The sequence below is a fragment of the Calypte anna genome, chromosome 2 (assembly GCF_003957555.1).
Source record: "Calypte anna isolate BGI_N300 chromosome 2, bCalAnn1_v1.p, whole genome shotgun sequence".
Classification (NCBI taxonomy): Eukaryota; Metazoa; Chordata; class Aves; order Apodiformes; family Trochilidae; genus Calypte; species Calypte anna.
In genome coordinates, this window is record NC_044245.1 from 17,743,227 (window position 1) to 17,765,490 (window position 22,264).

At 41.3% G+C, this 22,264-nt stretch overlaps 1 protein-coding gene across 1 annotated transcript in view; it reads right to left on the reverse strand.

Moving 5' to 3' along the window:
- The window catches only part of GPR158 (G protein-coupled receptor 158), a 173,049-nt gene extending 151,466 nt beyond the window's left edge, over positions 1–21,583 (reverse strand). Inside the window, exons 1-2 of the mRNA XM_008492712.1 lie at positions 20,712–21,583; positions 7,460–7,565 (exon numbers count right to left, since the gene is read on the reverse strand). Coding sequence (XP_008490934.1) covers positions 7,460–7,565; positions 20,712–21,583 — 978 coding nt within the window. The remainder of the gene's footprint in view (positions 1–7,459; positions 7,566–20,711) is intronic.
- Between the last annotated feature and the right edge of the window lie 681 nt (positions 21,584–22,264).

Below are 22,264 nucleotides of genomic sequence, written 5' to 3' on the forward strand. Positions count from 1 at the left end.
CACAAATCAAGATCACTAAGACACCTACGAAGCTGTTCAGAGACAGGTTTCAAATATCTACCATGATGCTTAACTCTTTCTGGAAGTATCCAAAACATGGGGTGGATGCATGCTGTAATGCAGCCCAAAATTCCACTCTGAAAATGACCAAGCCTGGGCTTTGGCTGAAGCACATCAGGACTCCCTTCCAGCTCACATGCTCAGCTTCCCTTTCTGAAGAAATCAAACTGTGGAAACAGCAATATGCACACCTGAGATCACACCTCAGCTTAAGTCAGGGTGTCTGTCAGTTTGGAGATAATTTTGCCTCTGCATCCCAGATGCAAGATGAGGGTAATAATCTCACAAGATATGGCAGTACTTGCATATCTTCCAAGATAAGTGTATCAAATTTCACATAGGATGGACTAGATACTTTGATACCAAAATGCTGCATATGTATCTAATTTATCTAATTGCATAGATCTAATTGTGCTTAATGGTACTACAGACATTTCTCAGATATTGTACACTCATCTGACTGTGACAGTGATAAAAAATGAGAGCCCGAAATGAAGTTGTCCTCTCATTTTGTCTAGACTTGACAAAGCTACTGCCAACTTCACATCCAGGAAAGGTAACTCACAACCAGCCCTCCAAAGGAGAAAAGCCCAGTCTGGCTAGAGTTTCCACAGGCTTTGCTTCCAGGTTTTCTGTGGCTCTCACTAGACCTTAATCAACTGTCTCTTGCCACATATGGCTTTTCAGTCTCTTCCTGCACCATCTTCCCCTTTGGTACCAACAGGTATATTTTGTCTTTGCCCTTCAGCTAAGTAAACTCCTGGCCCCTCACCTCTTCCCTTTCTAAAAATGATGGGGCAAGCCACCAGCTGAGCTCACTTGCATTGCCCAACAGGATGCCCTGCCCAGCAGAGAGAAAACTGCAGCAACAGATTTGGAAGAACAGGTCACTGATGCAATGCTATCATTGCCTGTCAGCTGCAAAAGAAACCAAATATTTCTCTGCTATTTTCATTTTTGTCACACAGCATCATTGACCCAATCATTTATTGCTTTTCACTATTTACCTCTGGGGGAAAGAAAACATCAGCAAACAGAACTAAGCTGGATGCTTAATGCTCAAGTTAACAGTGCTAACTAGAATGAAAGCAATTATTGCAAAGGCTTTCTTTTCCTGAGAAAACATGGAGAAGTGAGACTAGCTCCTGCACAACACAGCATCATTTAAGATTTTTTTTCTAAAAAGGCAAATATGTTGCTGCTAAGCAACCTGGCTCTTCCTTAAAATGAAAGTTGGGTTTCATAGCACCTTGTTTATCACTGAAAGCTCTGACAAACCTCCACCTTATTTTATGTAATCGTGTCTGGGGGAGTGCCAGATTATATCTGGTATGCTGTTGTAAAGGGACTTTTCCCATGAATGCAGATGATGCAAAGTTATTTTTAAAATAGCATCCAAGATGTTTTTTTGTGTCTACTGCATTCTCTTCCAATACAGAGTTACGTGAGCACCCATCAACTTGAGAGATGAGATAATGCTCTTCTGCTTTAGGACCCAAGAAGTGCTGGATAGGTTTTCTTTACCTGTGTACTGAACAAGAGCTTCTCCCCATTGTCTTACATTGCCCCTTAAGGTCAGGATTTGATGCAGAATTTGGTAATTGCATTCTACCACTAAAGATCTTGTTTTATTCTAAGAGAAAATACATTCTGAAATATTGTTTTCACCCTGGTGTGGGAACTTTTCTTGCCCTGTTTTTGATGAAATCTGTAGGTACAACGACAATTGTTATTTCAAAATTAGAAGGTAACTACATTCAGTAAGCCCTGCTCACTCAGATTGAATCACCAGCTTTCTTTTAAAATTCTTCTCATTCTGACTGCATTTTTCCTAATGAACACAACAGAAAATAGATGTAAGCAATAAACAAAACCAATGCTACTGGATCTGACCCACTGGGTTATGACTTTGGATGCTAATCTCTTGTCATGCTTCCACTCCTACACAGGATGTGCATTAATAGCCTTTTCCCAGTTTGATGAGGATACTGGAAAGCATCTGTTTTAAAGACCTGGAAAGCACTGGATTTTTTTTCCTCCATCCTAACTCAGTCCCCTTTCCATTTGTAATCAGCTGTTGTCTCCTCCGTTTTCAGATGGCTGTCTGTAACACTATGTACAGTGTAATAAAATGTGATGGTCCCAAATGTTTTCCTAAAGAACAGAAAAAAGATTTTGGCTGTACTATTCATTTGTTTTTCTTCCTCAATTGGTTTGGTATTTGTTCAGAATAAATACACACACAGTAGTGTATGCATCTTTCTGCAAACAGATATACCCACACTATATAGAGACAGCAATGCAGCTATTTTGTTTACTCTGCCTCTCTCATTCCTTCTAGATATTTTTTGCACACTGTCATTTGTGGAATACTGCTGAAACCCAAAGGAATGTCAGCTGAGCCTGCCTCATGCTGTGAGCTGTTGGCAGTTTCATTAAGGATGAGGGAACAGCATGGAGCCTGCTGCCGTCTTTCAGACGGATGCTGCTGGTTGGAAGTGTTTGGCCAAGCTCAACAGGCTATGCCAGATGATCTCTTCAGATGCTCCTCAGCCTTGGTTTTGTTGGTGGTGTCTCATCAAGGACTCTAAAGGTGTTACTAAAAGTGCCAGCAGCTGCTGCCAGAAGGTATGGGGAAAGAATCTTACATTAAAAACAAAATTGTAAAGGGTTTCAAACAGGGTAGAAATGCATGTTTTCTCACTCTCGTAACCAGCCTTGCCTGTACAAGTAAATTACTTTGGATTTGGGTTTTTTTATGTTTGTTAATATCAGAATTATCTGCACCATTTTGCTCTCTATCCGACTAATTTTAATTATTTCTAATCCTGCAGATATTCCTTTCCTCATCCATTGAAGTCCCACAGAATCCATATCTCTTGCATGTGTAGTTTTTCAGGGAAACTTCCCTATTTCAATGTCAAGGTAGAGGGCAGAAAGGAAAACTTAGCTCTCTGCTTTACCATGAGTTGTCCCTTCTTCCTGCAGGTCAATAAAAACACCTGGCTGTAGCTACCTTCCTTTCTTGCTCATACAATTTAAATAAATAAATAAATAGGCAATTGAAATAGAATTTAGCCACCGCTTCAGTTTGGATGCTCTGTTTAAAGCCTCATCTGACTTCCTGCCTCATCAGGCCAGGCAGTTTCCAGTCATCCTGAGGAAGGGCACCTTTGCTCTCCCAATTCATCTAGGCTATAAAGTCAGGGATATGAATCCTGCACACAAAAGAGGAAAAAATATTTCTATATATTAGGAATTTAAAAGTGGGGGATATAAGTTTTCCCAGAGCTTGCTTTTGTTTTGCATTCAAGGGCACCATACATAAAGCAAGATATTCCAGAGTCAATAATCTACCTTCTGAGAAACACCTAAATCTAAGGACAGATGGCAGTCAAAGAAAGCATAGTATGTAAAAAGCATTTTGTGTATTTGAATCAATTTTAATTCCCCAACTACATGCTTTTTTTCCTTTCAAACATGGACTAGCACTACAACTATGCCAGCACATAAACCAGGTTACTTTTCATGACCTCCCAAAGTCAAATCCCAATGTAATACACAGGTTAGCATCATATACTAGGGGTTCAGTGCCAGAGCATGTGACAGCAATACTGTACTTTCAACACCAATCTCTATTTTCTGGCAGAAGTTGGGTCCCACCCATGCCTTCCTTTTTTTGGCTAGCACATACAGACCACTAGTTAAACACATTTTTACATTCACTGTAATGCATCTCCATATCCCTCCTTTCAACCCATTTTTATTTAGAAGATAAACACTTCGAGACAGCACAGAAAGCAGAAAAACTTCTGTGACATACATGTATAGTAGATTTTAGCCACTATGAAACTAGCTGAAGTATAAGATGAAGTATTTTAGTACCCTATAAGCTGATGATTTTTCCTCCTTTTTGTAAGTCAGTCTCTTCCCCCTCTCTGCCACTTGCTATATTTTCATATGGTAGGGAGCAGGAGAGTTTGTATCTTTGAAATATCAAACAAAGCACTGGTAGCCTGGCCAAGTACTATGGGCTATACTGCAAACAGACTTCTGGAGCTAAGTAAGAAATTCACTACAGCAAAAGCTTACCAAACAGTCTGTGGAAAGACTGAATATTCAAGACACCTAACAAAACTAAAGTGAGGAAGGACGGTTTAACTTTAGCAGAACTTGAAATCCATAGATCTCCACTCTCTTCCTTACTCTGCTGCAGAGTGACTTTGTAATCTGGCACAAAGCTTTCCAGTGTTAGCAGGAATTTCTGTATCTGCCTATGAGATAAGAGAGGATGGCAAGTATAATTTCATTAGCATTTGTAAGGCAAACTGTATGGAAAGCATTGCTGCACAAGTATGTCATTTACCCTATTCCACTGGGTGTACTCCAATGACACAAAATGTGGAAAGCAGCATATGGGACCTGCTTGAAAAGAGCAAGTAGAAGTCCCCATCAGGCTGAATTCTCCTAAAGAGGTGATCATAAGGTAAAAAGACACAAAGCCTCTCTATAGATTGCTCCCAGCAACTCCCTATCTCTACAGTCACTGTTACTAAGCACATATTATTAAGGAGTCTCATCCTCTTCAGGCGTGTCAAGGAAAAGCACTCCCTTCCCTGCTGGCAAGTTTCATTTGGAGGGAGGTTTGTATTACTTATGTATCCTTCCCTTGGCCACTAGACCCTTATTGATTTAACACTCTAGTAAGAGAAATGGAGAAGAAAGAATAGCTGTGTGACTGGCAGGTTTCTGTTTTGCATACAAGTTAAAAAGCCATTAATGTAGTGGCATGTTACTAACATCTTCAGGTATGAGCATGACCCCCTTTCACATATAAGGCATCACCCGGTAAAGGTCTTCTACCCTAGAATTCATATTTTAAATCTTCTTTGAATTACAGGAACTTATTATGGACTATATTACCACAACAGGCTCACTACAACAAAAACATGCAACTGTCCAGCATGAAAAACAAAACATTCTCTGTAACATCAGCAAAGTTAGTGCTACCTATTCTTAAAAACAGCACACAGCTTCCTATTTTTAAAAAAAAAATTATTTTTATTTTTTAAAAAAAAAAAAAAAAAGCTCTGGGTTTGTACTCAACAGTAGCAGAAGTGCTGTATGAAAAAAAAATATTTTTTAAAGGGATGAACAGTAGCCTTTGTTAGCTCTCGAAAACAAGGAAAAATACTACGCAGAATACAGACAGGCACAACAAAAAAAGGTATCAAATACAACACTATGAGCAAGTAAATAAGAGCTGTGCAAAAAAACTTACTTGAGCACTGCTCACTTCATAAGAATACACCCCAAAAATCAGAACTGATCTGTTGTATACATTTTATATTTGAAGTAAATAAAATGCTCTTCTATCCTTCAGCAGACAGCAAGTGCCCAGCAATCTCTCAGCAGGAGAGTGAAGCAGAGAATGCCAGAAACCCAGTCCTGGCTCGAAGCCGTTTGTGGTAACATCTCTGCATCAGCAACCCATGACAGCCACCTCAGTTTCTTATATACAGTAAGAGACCAAATCATATAGACAATATTTTCCAGTTTGTCCACTGAGACACTAAAAATTGTGGAATTAAAATGGTTTTGGCCAGTCAAAGGAAAATTTCTGTAACCTTTAAGGTCATTGTTCATCTAGAATTTCATTCTGTGCTCAGTTTCCTAAATGACACTGCTGCTTGTCGTGTGCAATAACAAAATGGAAGACAGATTTTACTTCATGTGGTATTCATGAAGAAAGTCCCTTTTCATCATCAGAGTGAATTCTACAAAAAAATAAAACCTATATTTTGCTCCCACAAAAATGAATTATGAGGAGTAAAAAAGCAAATCCTTCTATTTAACCCCCTTCTCCAACAGATTCTTCCAGACAGAGTAACTTTGTACACTGTTCTCTTCAGGACACACTCTTAAGGGCTTATATTTGTAAAGGAGGCATAACATCCAGTTTGGTGACTCAGATTCTGCTTTCCTATATATTAAGAATATGGGACATGATTCAAAGCTCATTATAGCAAACAGTGGACTGTGAATCTGACTAAAGGTGTGTTAAATCTCAGCATTGATCTTTCTTTTCATTTTTCTTTCTCCAGGTTTTTCTTAGTCTTCTCATAAGCTTTGTGATTTGTTCTTTTCCCCTCTTCTTGGTTGCAGGGAAAGATGCAACTTAGAATCCCACCCTCAGCTAACACTTCTGCTCATAATACATTAGGAAAAGGTAAAGCACCTGTCAAAACAGTCACCTTCTAGATAGCTACTATATATGAGAAAACAAGGTATACCAAATGTTACAGGAAACAGTATTTTCTTACAGAAAGAAATATGAGGTATTTAAAAAGTGTTCCCTTGAATTCAGGAGTCAAAAAGTACTTTTTAATGAATTTTTTTTTCATTTGCAGAAATATTTAAAATTAGTCATTCTTTACCAAAGACTACTTGATTTCTTATTTCAAGTTTATTTTAAAATTTCAAGTGAAAAATATAAAGAGAATGTTTACAAACATTCTGAGTTTTTCTAGCTTAAAAAATGTTAGTAGATAATTTCAAAACCACCTCTTTTCCTAAACTTAAATTTGGCTTTGATAAATTGGCATTTTACAACAAATATCTTCTGGTAGAAAACTGTCAACTTTCCCTACATTTTAATTGTCCTTTCACAAAGAATGCAAGCGCATGACTTACCTACTCTCACTGAAAACAAATGGGTGCCTTTGAAAACCACATCATATGCCATAATAAAAAGAAAAATTATAGAATATATTTTGTTTCAAAGTCTCATTCAAGACATCTGACTGGCCAGGCTGAATGATCTACAATACACTGACAGACAGAGCCATTCACAGACCTTCAGGAGAAAGGGGAAGCAGGTAGGAACTGAGCAGAAATATTTAGTCAGCTCTGTCAAGATGTTGGCATTTTTATTAGGAAAAGAATTACAGTATCCAATTCTGCATGTTACCCTGTATCATTCTAACAGAAGCCCATGTTTTTTCTGAATACTTATCAGCATTTGAGCCACTTCACTGTATTTTGCAAAGCTTGTCCAGTCAGAAGTGACACTTATTAAAAGCCTATTTTCATTTTAAGTGTAAAAATAATTGTTTGACTTGCAAGCAGAACTTCATAAATCATTTCACTGGTAATATTCTTTCCCCTGTAGCTGCTATTTCTGCACAATAAACTTAGCTTCTGCTTTATTTTATGACAGTATTCTTGAGTTGCAGGCACTCCCAAAACTCACCTTCAACACCTTGTGCCGAATGACCTTTTCAGCCTAGCAGCTACATTCAAAGTCTATAAAACAGGTAACATTTATACTGCATAAAATTATTCATAGTGGAAAGACTTGTTATTGAAGTGCAGCTCAGTCCCTTAGGGACAGACATACCTCAGAATTGTTGAGATGACACCTGTGTGTCCCCGAGAACCACCCCTCACTAGAACACTGGTCAATGTCCACCTTCTGCAGATTGATGTCGACTTTGACAACACCTCTGAAAAAAAAACAAAAAAAAAAGAAAAAGAACAGCCTTCAACACAGCGACTACAGGAATAAGTCAAATTTCCTTACAATGCTGTAGCATGTGAAGCAGAACTGTATCTTTCTTTGAAATAAGTTTTGTTCCCCAAGCCACAATCACGGGATGTGATAATACATGTCAGTGAGGTCTAATGTTAAGAGCTCAGTAAATCTAACTAAGTGTGAGGTGGCAAGTAAGAGTAAGTTATATACTAAAATAGTTTAAGGCCCTTCACATTTTACAGCACAGTGAAGAACTTAAATGTAATGAAGAACCTGCACTACTTTTTCCAAAGCCATCAACCTTTCCAAGCACAGCACCAGGCATCACACCTCACCTCCATGTCCAGTGACAACTGCATCCTCCCCTTTGCTCCAGAGAATGCTATTCACCAAAACAACTGGGCAAAAACCTTTTCTAATACTATCCCTAAACACAGCCCAACCTCCAATTACTTCAGGCCTTGCCTCCAGGAGGCACCCAAACTCCTCTCTCCTCATCTCTGCCAGCCAATGCTGGGGTAACACCTGATAGAAGAGCAGCATGATCCAGGAGTACACCAGATTTCCTACACACAGGTTCTCAAGGACTGTCTTAACTGTATTAGTGATACTCCAAGAACACTTATCAACAATTTATCACCAACAGTATCCCTCAGAAACTTTTTTTTAATGAAAAGCTAAAAACTATTTCAAAGCCAGCGCTCTATTTTATAAAAAACTCTAAAATCACGAGAAGAAAAAAGTGCCTTTTAGTTAAAGCTCAGTTCCTACTAAAGTGTTGAACCATACTAACACTAATACTACTACTAATAAGGGAGCTACAGAACAATATATTTGAGAGGCTACTAATGAACAAAATCCAAGCAGGCATAAGAGACAATCTTGATCCAAACCAGGACAATACTACTATCTCATACCTGGCCCCAGTACAACCAAGTAAAAAGTGGCCAGAACAGCCAAATCTGGACATTTATCTTCAGATATTCCCTGACTGCAGGAAAAACACAAGCACATTATTTAAGTGAACTGAAGAGGAATGCATTGGGAAATTATGTAGGATGGCCAGAGGAAATTAGATAGTGTACTTCATTCTCTTCTGTCTCTTGTCTAGAATCTAAACAGTACAATACTAAGCAGACTTAGAAATTACCCAAAATATTTAAATGCTAGCTCTAGAAACTTCAATTCAAAATAGCACACACCACAATATTCAGAAATATTCTTAGTTTACATCTTTATAAACTTTCCACCCAATTTGGACAACAGCTTCTCCAGGAACTTCTAAAATAACACTTCCAGCCCAATCAACTGTTTCATTCCTGTTCCAGGTGACCAAAAACCTCAAGGGAAAAACTGCCATACTACACAAACTAACTATGTGTCAGTGGATTACAAGAATATCGTACTCCGATAACAAGGCATCTGTCTCAGTTGCTCATAAAACAGAGGTAATTAACTCTTCATCTGGTCACATGCAGATCTTGCCAAACGTGTTTCTAATATATTATGGACCTTTCTAAATATTAGTGTAGGGGCTGGGTTCAGGACCTTCTTCTGCTCAATAACCTCACAGTGGCTGCACAAGGAATGAAGCAGGTAGCAGGAACAACACTGCTCCTTGCACTCCTAGTTCATGCTATACACCAGGCACTTTGGCAAGGGTCTCTCATGCATTAGTATCATTCTCACTACTCTAAGGGTATCAGTTTATGCAGTAGGAAAAACAGTGATGATTCATCATTATTAGGGCTACAACAGATTCACCAGGGAGACTCTCCAAGCACCTTAGGGAAGTAAGTCTTTATTTCCTTTACATGGAAAGCTTTTCCCTTGTGTACATTTTGTTTTTAACTCGTAGGAGAGGAATCTTCCTTTTCCCACTACAAACACTTCTGCAAAGAGAGAGGTACAGATTGAAAATTAAGGGTAAGATAATCGCTGCTAGGAAAGGAGAAACATCTACTGAGTTTGCTGGGTAGCATCATAAACAGATCCTCCAGAAGCAGAGCCAGTGCAAAGGTCTAAAAAAATTTCCAAAAGAAAACTTATCTAGAGGTTTCTTGTGAGAAATACAACATGTACGAAACAGGGGCAGTAAGCACACTGAGCAAGCATTTGAGTACAGCCTTGTACCAGATGTGCTCCAACTTGATGAATTAGTGCCATGTTCTAGAGGGCCAGCAGGCAGAAAGCAGGATAACATCCTAATGCTCAGAACCACATACTGGAAAGAAAGGAAATGTACTTCCAGATTTTTCACATCAGAATTAAGTAATTGTAGTGAGTTTTCAAAGGTAAAAGTTACTTCATTCACAACAGCTGTCAAAATCATAGATTCACATAGCAGCTGAGAGACCTTAGGTGCCTAGGCCTTCCCCATGTCCTCAGTCACAAAGTCCACTGCCTCATTCAGCATCATGCCCACACTCTCCTTAGCCCCAGTTTTGCTGCCAGTGTACTTGCTTCTTGTTGCCCTTCATGTTCCTCACCAGATGCAGTCTCCTATGAGCTCAGTTACCATAACCCCATTCATACATAGAATAATAGAATGATTTAGGTTGGAAAAGGCCTAAGAGATCACCAAGTCTAACCATAAACTAACACTGTGAAGTCCATCACTAAACCACATCTCTAAGTGCCCCATCTACACACCCTGTAAATACCTCCACGGATGGTGACCTGGCCATTTCCCTGGGCAGCCTGTCCCAGTGACAACCCTTTCAGTGAAGACATTTTTCCTAATACCCAATCTAAACCTCCCCGGGCACAACTTGGTCATTTCCTCCTGTTTTATCACTTGTTAACTTGGGACAAGAGACCAACACTCCCCTCACCACAGCCTCCTCTCAGGTAGTTTTAGAGAGCAATAAGGTCTCCCTTCAGCCTCATTTTCTCCAGACTAAACAATCCCAGTTCCCTCAGTCACTTCTCATAAGACTTGTGCTCTAGACCCTTCACCAGATTCATTGGTCTTCTTTGGACACACCCCAGCACCTCAGTGTCTATCTTGCAGCCAGGGGCCCAGCACTGAGCACACTATCTGAGGTGAAGCCTCACCAGGTTCAGGGGGACAATCACTTCCCCACTCCTGCTGGCCAAAGCACTGCTGATACAAGACAATAAAGTTCACAGTCATGCTCAGACTGTGTCTCCATATTTCTCCCAAATTACGTGGCTACTCTACCTCTTGCACACTTTCATTTTATACTTGAGTTTTGTCAGGAGTTACCCGTTACAATGTGCATCCCTGAGAATTATTTGATTTTAATATATTTTCACAATACTTCCAGAAACACTGTAAAATTCTTCCATTTGAAACCAAATGCATTTTCTCTTTGTTTCCCTTGTGTTAAAACTTTCCTTACAAGAATGTTTGCCTTTCAGAAAAGTCTTCATTAATTTCTAAAAAACAAAAAAAAAAAATTTAAAATTAAAAAAAAATTCACAAAAACATTTCTGCCTATGCTCTTGTCCTGCCTACAGCTCTTCTGTATCACAGCCTGAACTTCTCATATGATTAAGTTGTTCTGCTTTTTCCTTTTCTCAGAGATTTAGGAATTTCTGGAGTGATAAACTATGGGAAGGAAAAACAGTGCAATCCAGAAGCAGGCACATGAAAACAATCTGTCTTGTCAGTTACAATTTAGTAACATCTGGTAACATCACACTTGTGCTAAGGTAGCAACAGGGTCTTCAACTACTTTGGGATGTAATGCTTTCAAAAGAGAATTTATTTAAGCATGTACGTAGCATTTACAGAAAACATCACGATGGTACTTTCACTGTACTCACTGGAATACTTTGCTATTTTAAAACACCATTGCAGACTTGGACCCTACTGAAATTACACAGAGTACACAGAGATGTACCTGATGATGTATTTCTGAAATTAATCTGTGATTAATACAATAGCTGGCAGGGCCTGTTTAGCCACCCACATTTTCAGTTATTTTTGACTCAGCATTCAGAAAATGAAAGATATTGAAGCATAAATTCTCCTTGAGTGTATATGGGCCAAGTACCTGGAAGTATTGTATTTACTTAACTACCTGAGAATAAGTGCAGCTCTGCTAACTTGATAGAAGAGACCAAGACAAATATCAATGGTATGAGGAGACTCAGCTTGTCAGCACAAACACAATCACAGCACCCACAGTGCTGTCTGGCTGAACCCAAGCCACAGTGGTAAGTTAATAACAATATTACTGGTAATTGTGGACCATCTGGCAAGTAAGTATATTTTGCTAATCTCCTTATAACAATAAATATTTGTTTTCTGCCACAATTTTCCAGTCCTTACACACACACAAAAATACTTAAGGATTATGCATTCATGTTTAACATGTAGTTAGGAAAGAATTAGTTGAATTGTACATATTAGATTTAACATTGAAGAATGATGTCATCAAGGATTTTCTCTCAGGTCAGAGGTTTGATTTAAGAGGCTTTCATGTCTATCTTAATTTCCAGTACCACTGTTTGTTGGCATGCTGTTTGCCTTGAAATCTGTGCCAGAAATTGATTTAAGCTTATTTCCCCAGCCTACTAGCTATCTTGATAGTTTCAGTAGTTATAATATTTCATTGTAACAACATGTGGTAAAACCTGTATCTGCAGAATTTTTTGTCTGTACTGTTTGATCATAAAAAAGCAGAAGGAACATGTCCTCTTTCTCTCAGCCAGCTTAAATCAGAGCTGCACAGACTAACACCCTGCCAACATTTAAATGGTAATAAATAATATTTTTATCCTCTAGATCCTCAGAAGCTTTTTGGCACAGAGATCAGCACAACTCAGCTAAAAAGGCATTCTAAGTTTGTCTTTTAAGTATTTAATCTATTTTTGTACCTGTAAGCATTGTGAGCAGCCATAATAAAGGTATAAAGCATGGTCATCACACGCTGAGTAAACAACATCCCCCAAATCTCAATGTCTGCCTACATTCTTTCACTCCTGCATGCTGTCCTTCTAAGTTTCCCTTACCACAAAATAAGGAAACAAGAAAAAACTCTACAGCTGTCCCAAATCTGCAAATGCCCACACTTTTAGATAAATGCAGACTGTAATTACTATAGCAAATGTCTTCAGAGCAGATACCTTTTCTGATCACTCTTATTTTGGAGACAGACACTTCCAAGAGCATTAACTTTCAAGCAGTACATACTACCTGATATCTGAGGCTGCTTCAATGGACCATAAACTGGGCATCCAAAAGGAGTCCCAGTGACAAATTCACAAGTGACATTAGGCCATAAGTCTTACTGGTAATCAGCAATTTCTATAGGTTCAAGTTGGTTTTGAAAGTGAAGATGCAGAATTCTGCATCAGTTAGATATTTTTAAAAGTATTACTTTTGCATATCCCACTAGAGTCACAAAGGCTACTAGCACATGACTTTGATCACCCAGTTACCACTTCTTTCTTACTAACAGGACCAAGACAGACTTACCTAATCCTCTGCCACAGCACAACTGCTGCTTTCCAGCACACATTTTCACAGGAGAGTCAGCTTTCACTAAAAATAAACTTAACTGAAGAGTAATGTATAGCAATGTGTGCACATGAATTAGGATTCACCTGCAAAGAAAATCCCTCTAGGCCACTTGGAACAGTACTACAAGGATGGAATACTTAAAACTGAATCCTCTGCCGCATGAAGATTTCAGATTCAAATAAGGCTTCAAGTTTATGGCATTCACTGCTCTCTCTCCAGGGATTTCCCTGCAGTTTAGTCAGAGAGCTTCCTAGCTACTTCAAGTGCTGCTGATACCTTTTTTTTGGGGGGGGTTGTGTTTTTTTTTTTTTGATTGAGAAAGTTTTAGTTGCTGCTAGCATCTTAATTCTGTCACAAAGAATCACCTTGTGTAGGAACACTGAGTGGCTGGGAGGTACCACTTACATTAGATTCTCCCTATGAAAAAAGGTCTTTGAGACAAATTCAAGCTACTTAGTAAGAAACCAACATTTACTTCTTTTAATGTTCTCATTAATAAAGGGGTCAAAGAGACAGGTAGAAAGGGCCTCAAGGAAAGTGATTTAAGGAAAAAAAAAAGAGATTAAGAACAAGAAAAGCTTTTGAACTAGAAGGATGCTACAGAGAAGACAGAGCTTCAGTCCAACTACAGCAGATGATCTGACATTTATAATTTATTTGAAGGTAACAAGGGAGCTTTAAAACCAAAAAGTAAAAGTTGAAGCCAATATTAGGGGAAAAAAAAAAAAAAAAAAGAGAGAAGGAAAATGGAGAGGCATAAACCTGGGTGAGGAGCATACTAATTAAAAACTTTTCAAATATCTCAGAAAAAAAGACAAACTTGAATAGAATCTGTAAGGCCAACACATAACAAAGATATAAAAATCACTCAGAGTAGAAGCAGCCTTTGCAGAAAGCTGTTCTCATCACTGCACACTTCAGAGCCAGGAAGCTCCAGCTTCTGAGCTGGTCTTGATAGCATCAGTGTGACAGAAGTCAGCTGTCACATGCAGGGATGTTAACAAGGTGGGCACCACAACTATCCCTACATTGTTCAACACATAAAGAGATGACTGCAAATTGGTGACCACTGACAGTGTTTGCAGGTTATAAAAATACTTAGTATAGCTCACAACTAAATCTGATTGACATAGAGAAGGTGAACGAACACCTTCTGGAGTGTTTTTGCAACACAAGAATCTGGGATTTCCTGATGAAAGAATTTAGATTCATGGAGGAAATTTCAAAACAGAAATTAATGTTTTCTCTGAACAGTTCATTAATTATGAACCAACTGCTAAAAAGCAGAAGAAAAATTGCAGAAGAAAAATTTGATTTAAAAGTGAATTAGAATCATGGAGTCGAGCTTAATCCATAATTATTGTCAACATTAATTCAGATGAAATCTGAAAAACTTTTCTTTATAGGTTATTACATGCAAACAGGATATAACAAAGATAGGAAAACCTGGCACTTCCATTTTTTCTTAAGTACGTGCCAGAAGTTGCTTCTGGAGAGTGAGCTAGGTAAGCCTTTCATCTGACCTAATGCAGCAAAACTTCTGATCTTAACTTTAGGAACACTTCTCTATCTCAGCTCAGGTTCCTGAACAGACAGATTAGGCAGTGACAGTCCTGGAGATGAATGTTAAGATAGTAAGGACTGTCACATGTCCATTCCCTTCAGAAAAGCTTTTAACCTGCTGGGCTGGAAGCCTTGCCCAAAAGGGATGGGGTAGGGAACCAAGGAGAGGAAACAACATTTTGACCCAAGAAGCAAGTTGCTTTTTGCACCATCCCATGTGCTGCATGCTTGAGGACATAAATGCAGTATGCATTTCAGTTCCCACTTGGCCATATTTAACTGCTTTCTTCAAAGACCCACTTCTGCTTCTTTCAACAGTGAAAACTGCTGAGTTATGTTTCAGAGAAAGAAAGCCCTATTTATTTTTCCTTTTGTTTCATCAACACCTTGTTTTCTAATATATATATATTAAAAAAAAAAAGGCAGAGACATAATTGAGTATCTAGAGAATACTTAAAATATACTGGCATTTTCTATACACATGCATCAGAAGACTTTTCTTTGTTCTCATCTCTCTTCAGGAATATAACCCCAAAACTTTCAGAATTTCTAGGAAATAAATTATTCCTTTTAATTTTTAAAAGCTGTTCTAAATCCACACACTCGTTCAATTATATGGATCAGATCATGGTACAGAAAAAAATGTCAGCCTCACCACTTTAAAGTATTTCCATGATTACAATTAATGTATCATGTCACTAAAAATTAGAAAGCCTCCTTAAACACTTAAAAGGAATTTTCTTTCTTAGTTCAGTACCAAGACTAAAGAGATATTGGGGAGAGAACTTAGAGACGTGGCTACACACTTAAAGAAATTCAAGCATATTCAAAAGAAAAAAGGTAGTAATTTTTACAATCTCTTCTCTTTTATGTCCACATTTATGGTTATTTCACAAAAAAATGTAAAAACTGCGAAATACTTAGAAAAAGAAAATCACATACATTCTCTAGGAAATTACTTATATTTCATAAATACTCCTATCTTTAGGATTTAATTTGCCTTTAATGATGCTTCCTCAACAAGCGCCCTATAATAGCCTAATACTTGAGTGGATCAAGTCACTGTTATATTTATAATATGTCACATTAATAGTATGTCACTGTCATATTAATAATATGGTGGAAATCACATTACACTGCATTTAGGGAATAAACTCTTAAAATTTAATGTGCAATAAAGATTAATCTTTGCACCAAGGAATATCTTTCTAATAATTAAGAGAGAAGTAGCAAGCATTAGGAAGACCAAAAAAAAATACTCAGCAGGAATACTTGATTCAGCCAGACTTCCGAATGAAGTTACCTGCAAATGCTCCAGAAGAAATAAAAATACAAAACTTTCAAAGTTTGTTGATTGTATACCTTTCTGCCAAAAAAAAATTAAAAATGCAAACACTTCTCTGGGTTTGGTAAAAAACAAATGAACAAAAAAACCCTACCTGGCCTTGCAGAAACATGATGGGAGAGAAAAAAAAGTCAATGTATCCTGAAGATATGCTGACCTCTTAGATCAAACACTGTGGAAGAGCAATGACCAGTTCCCAAAAGGTTGACACAGTACAACACATTAAAGAAAATGAGAACAGCACACAAGAGAACATTTTGAGCTGCAAAAGCAGCAGTTCATTCATCAGTTTGGGAATAACTGATGTCACTGCACGAGGCTGAAACATTGCACATGAATCTGACTAAACACATTCAAGAAACACTAGAACCTGACTTGAGAGAGGGACCATAGCAACAGAGAGCTTATAACGGGAGACTAAAGAAAGCTGGTTTGTGTTGTCTAGTGAACAAAGGTGGAGAAGGGACTGCTGCCTATAAATAGGTCAGGGCAGTAAACATCAGTGAAGTGTCCTATTTCAGATAGAAGGCACTTCTGGAACAGGAATAAATGGATGAGAATTGACTGTGAATAAATTTAGATCAGAAATCAGAAGATGCTATCCAACCATTATGCCTGGCATTCCAGTGTAAGACAGTGCTTGGTCAGCTGGTGACATGAAGTGTGCCTGTGACAGCAGGAGACTGGACCCAGGAAGGCTTTTGTCTTAGGAAAAACCAGACAGACAAACAAAAAACCACTTCATGGCTTCTATTATATGACCTCCTAATAGCTTCTTAGGAGCACACCCTTCTTCAAGGTTACGGAGTAATGCTCCCCACTTGCTCACCAAACCACTAACACAATGAAAACCTCCAGCTTTCTCTCCAGAGGCCAAGCAAGTACCTTTAGAAAAGGAAACATACTCACAAGATGCAACTTCTCACACCATTCCTCTTCCATGGTAGGGAAGAGACCGACTGAACCAACATGTGCCATGGAATGTGGCTCCATGTACTTGTGCAGCAGGAAGTAGCAGATGAGGAGCTGTAAGACTAGGGACTAGGGCTACCATACTCTACACTTCACAGTACCACCTGAAGAGTGATTAGACATGTTAGGGTAAATTAGCTGGTAAATTCCAGCTGCAAACTCTTTTTCAAGAAAAGAGAAGGGAACAGCTCATATCACCAAGACATAAGGTCTAGTCTCTGATGATCCCAGAATCACAGAATTAGTGAAGCTGGAAAAGATCCCCAAGATCATCAAGTCCAGCCTATGACCTAACACTACCACATCAGCTAAACCATGGCACTAAGTGCCACATCCAGCCTTTCCTTAAGTATCTCCAGGGATAGCAACTCAACTTCCCTGGGCAGTCCATTCCACTGCCTGATCACTCTCTCCATGAGGAAGTGCTTCCTGATATCCAACCTAAACCTCCCCTGGCACAGCTTCAGGCCATGCCCTCTCTTCCTGTCACTCACTGCCTGGGAGAAGAGCCCAACCCCCTCTGCCTACAACCTCCCTTCAGGTAGTTGTAGATAGCGATAAGGTCCCCCCTCAAGTCTCTCTCTCTAGGATAAACAACCCCAGCTCCCTTAGCCATGATTTTCCTTTCCAAGTGAGAGGTTATGCTGCATTCTGTAAGCAGAGGGGAACATTTGCTCCCTGCACTTGGGCAGACCAAAGGCTGTGGATTCAGACACCCCCCCAAGCAAGCACTGCTATGAATCTGCAGGCAGTCAGTGACTCTCACTTAGCATTGCACAGGCTAATGCGGTCCCATCATGTTTAGACAAGTTCTGGCGAATTTATTCAGTAAAGTTGTATTTGGTTTCTCCACTTTATCTCAGTATTGGCCTACAGTGTCAGCCTTGCAATGCAACTTGGTTGACAATACTCTCTCACCATCCTTGGTCTTCACTTTGGACAGTTTGTCTGTCACCTCTTGGGGAGAAAGAAGAAGGGTAGGAGATGAAATTAAAGACAGATAGCAAATTGCTTACAACAGCAGCCCACCTCTAATGCTTCTCTTGGCAGAAGGCACCATAGGTCTTCACTACAAGAAGAAAACTTTTTTTGGCTAGTTTGTTTTTGGTTTTTTTGACTAATATTGAAAGTGCCTTAAATTACCATCAGTGACCTCATGTAAGACTATTAAATGGAGAGAGCATGTAAAATGATCCATTAACATGTTCTTAACAGATGGTTCAGAGATACTTTGTCAGGAGAACCAACATAGCTGTCTCAAAACATGGAGGTCAATACATACTGCTTTTCAGTAGATAGGCCTTAAGCAGGAATTTATTGTGTTGCTCAAAGACGGTGAGGTGAATTAAAGTTTCTTTCAAGAGGCACCTTATAGTAATTAATACTAATGTTCTAATAACTACATTAGGTTTTACACTTTTATATTACATGCTTATACTTTAAACCATTTCATCTCTTGAGAACTACTGAGCCCGTTTGCCTATCAAGTACAGAAAACACTGTCAATCTTAAGACATCCCACAAAGTTTGGGAGAAGTGCATTTTTTTCCTACAGTATTTCCTATGTAGCAGAAGAGTTACTTTTTCAATATCCCAAATAGTAAGCTTTAATCAGAAGCCCATCTTTCAGGTAACATAACTCAAAGTAGAAACATGGGAACCATCACACAGCCTTGCCAGAATATAAATATATATATCTGTGTATGTACTTCTTCCACTTAGTTCCTCATATAGTTAACAAAAAACATACAGAACCATTTCCATTTTCTTACATAAGCTTACCAACTCATCTCTGATTTTGATAGAACAAAACTTGTTAATTTTTTTCCCAACTATTCAGTACAACAGTAATACACCTTAGACTTCCACAGCATAACCCATCGCAAGATCTTCTAAATAGGAAGAGGTTCTCCAAGCTTAGATGTGCTTACTGGATGCCAGTGTAAGTCTCAGAGTTACAACAGGTTACTCCATTTCTTCAATTGAAGTGACTCCCCTGATGGTAAGAAGAGGCTGGGAAGAGGAAGTGAAGGCAGAGCTTTGTGCTGCACTCAGGATGACCTCTACTGGTTGCCTCGGTTGGCCAGTGTTAGTCCAAAAGGGACCTGATGTGTTCTGCACACCAGAGCTACCACAGCAGAAACCTACATCACTGAGATGCTTCCTGGCATTACAGCATCTTGACACAGAGCTGAGGTTGAAGCTTTAGACTCTGTTGTTTAATAATCTGTTTTTCTCTTAACTGATGTCAAGATTGTGGGTTCTTTGAATGGAGCTTTCTATCAAGAACTAGAGTTCTCAGATATCTGGTTAGTAGCTGCCACCCCACCCTCAGCCTGGTGGTTCTTTAAGCTATAGGAACCTCTGTCCACAACAAAAGAATCTCAGACTACACTATCTTTCATATGCATCCTGAAATTCATCAAGTGTCAAACACTGCATTTCAATAAAATACAAGGAGCTTCCTGAGCTCTTCTGGACACACAAATATCCCTGCTGGGGTCTAGAAGAGCTCTAGAGTAGAGCTAGTCTTGGGTTTTGGTCTTGAGAATTCAGCAACAAGCAGTCTTCAGGTGAGCTCTCTTAAAATAAAAAAATTAATCTGCCAGTCTCTATGCAGCAGGTCTTTATTTTTTTCCCAAGGATATACAGCTGTATTCACACTTGTGTTCAATCCCACTGGATTCAGACAGACAAAAAAACAAGTGATCACATATACAATTGCCTGGCCACATAGGTGTGGCAAAATAGCTCCTGTATCTGCTGTTATCTTTACCTACTACTGAATTACAACATAAAGCAAATTCTGTGCTGCTCTCTCACCTCCTGACAAATACCAGCTGCTCCTAGGTGGTGGGCATTCCTTGAGGGACAGCTACCCACGAGCCTCACCACAGCAGTGCCAGCGTGAAAAGTCTAACAATCCATGACCCACAGGTTGCTCTCATTCTCTCATTCCTTGGACACATCCCTCTTTGCTGTCAGAATATGAAGACATGAGAAAGGGCCTTTCTGTACCCTCCTCTGTGCTAGTCACTGTCCAGCTGCAAAGTCCTTGGGGTAACAGCAATAAATAAAGCAATTCTCTACATATAGCACATATAAACTACGCAGCTATGTAACAGAGGGGTGACCTAAGAAAAGCTTACCTACTGCCAGGTCTGGTTGTAGATACATGCATTATGACAAAACTTCCATCACAAATACACTTACTGACATCCTGACCACTGACCAGGTTTGAGCACCCCACAGTGGGTGTGCTCTGGAGACCAGAAATAACAGTTTACCAGCATAACACTGCTCCCCAGATGTTTAAAATCATAGCTGGGGTCGAGCTAGTTTTAATTATGCAGCATTATAAGAGCTCAGTTAGCACCTTCCTCTTGCAGTCAGAAATAAACTACAACTGCCAGCTGCTGCCCTCCTCTTCCCCCACCCCCAAGAAGGACACCAGGGATCCACGTGCACACCTGTTTCAAAAGGAGCAGGTAAAGCAGACGTTGTCTTATAGACCGAGATGAAAGTGGTTCTTTTACTGAGCAACTGAGCTTCGGTATATGAAGGTAGAGCTCAACAGGAAGGCCCAAAGGTTGCTCTGCAGTGTGACTGAGCAGCTGGGCTGGTAAGGGTTGATCAAGTCACTCCAGAGACACCGCATGCCCTTAACCGAAGGGAGAGGCAGAACCAAAACCCCAACCTACACCTTTCCCAAAAGAAAGCAAGCAGAGGAACACCCCTCTTACCTGAACTCGGGCAAGAGGTTTGGCCGTAGCCCATAGAAAGCTGCTGAGAGTGTCACTAGCCAGCCGGGTTTGTAATTCCCATTCTCGCACTCCAGGTAAGGCGACGACCACCTGATGTGGTTCTTGTCAGCAGTGAAGCTCTCCCGCCTCTTCCAGCTGTTCTCCAAAGTCTTGGGGGCCGTGTTTAAGACCTTTCTGTGCAGATGTGGCCTCCATTTGCGCTTCAAGCTGTGGAACCACTCTGTTTCTACAGAGGCATTGGCCAGGTGGTGAGCTGAGGAGGACAGGTCCTGCAGGAGGACCTGGCTCTCATGCCTGCTGGCCTGGAGGAACACCTGGGGGGTGGAAGAGAAAGGTTCCGTGCTGAAAGTGATAGCTGCTCTGGAGATGTTAGGGTCCCCCTCCAGGAGGCTCCTGATCAAGGCGCGGTACCACTCCAGGTCCTCCTGCAAGTTCTGCTCCCGCGACTTATTGCTCTGGAGGATCACGTTGAGGAAGTTGGTGGTGTGGGTGAGGGTGTCCAGGGCCCCGTGCAGGGAGGGGTGAGAGGTGAAGCGGGACTTGCCGGCGAGGCTGGCGAGCTCGTACCGCCCGGAGCAGTTGGCGCGCCGCAGCTCCCGCGAGTCGCCCGTGTAGAGGAACGAGGCCACGTCCTGGGGCACCTCCTCGGCGAGCCGCTGCGCCAAGATGGTGCTCTCCGTAGAGCGGCTCCGCGGGGCTGGCGCAGACTCCCGGCTCTTGATGTGGTTGTAAATAGGCTGCCTCCCTCTAAGCGCCCGCTCCGGGCCGCGCACTGCCTGCCCTTGGCCGGCAGCAGCCCCGAGACCCCTCTGGGCCAGGAGCAAGAGGAGAAGGAACCGGAGCAAAGCCATGTCCCCCGGCGCTCCCGGTCGGCGTAGGCACAGCGAAGTAGCTGAAGACAGGCTTCGCGCAGGCGGCCGCGGCGCAGGGGCACGAACGCGCAGGGGCGGCAGAGCGGCAGCGGGACGGAAAAGGGTCCCCGGCGAGTCACCTGTGGCGGCGCCGCCCGCGCTCTCCACAGCGCGGGGCTCCGCGCAGCTCCACCGCCGGCACGGAGCGGCGGGCAGCCCCTCCGGCGACGGCACCGGCTGCAGCGAGCCCGCCAGTGCCTCCTCCCGCCGCGGCCACCGCGCTCACTGAGCTGCTGCCCAGCGCAGCGCGCAGGAGCGGCGGCGCCCGCGCCCCGGTACAGCGGCGGGTCCCCCGCGGCGCCCCGCCGCCGCCCGCGCTCCGCCGCTCCGCATCCTTCGGACGCCGCTGCCGGAGAGGGGCGGCCCTGGCACCGGGAACTACCACTTGCTGCGGGGATCAGCGGGGCTGGGCGGGTGGGGCTGCTGCTGCCGGGGAGCCAGCGGGCGGGCGGACGCCCGCCTCCACCACCGCTCGGGTCTCCAAGCGAGGGCCTCCTCCGTGCCCGCCTGCGGGAGGCTGCTCGCCGGGCACCTCCGCCACGGGCGGTACCCGCAACCACCCGGGCTCCCTTCCCCGCCGGCCCTTATAGGTGTAGCCCAGGCAGCTGCCGCCCCAAGTGG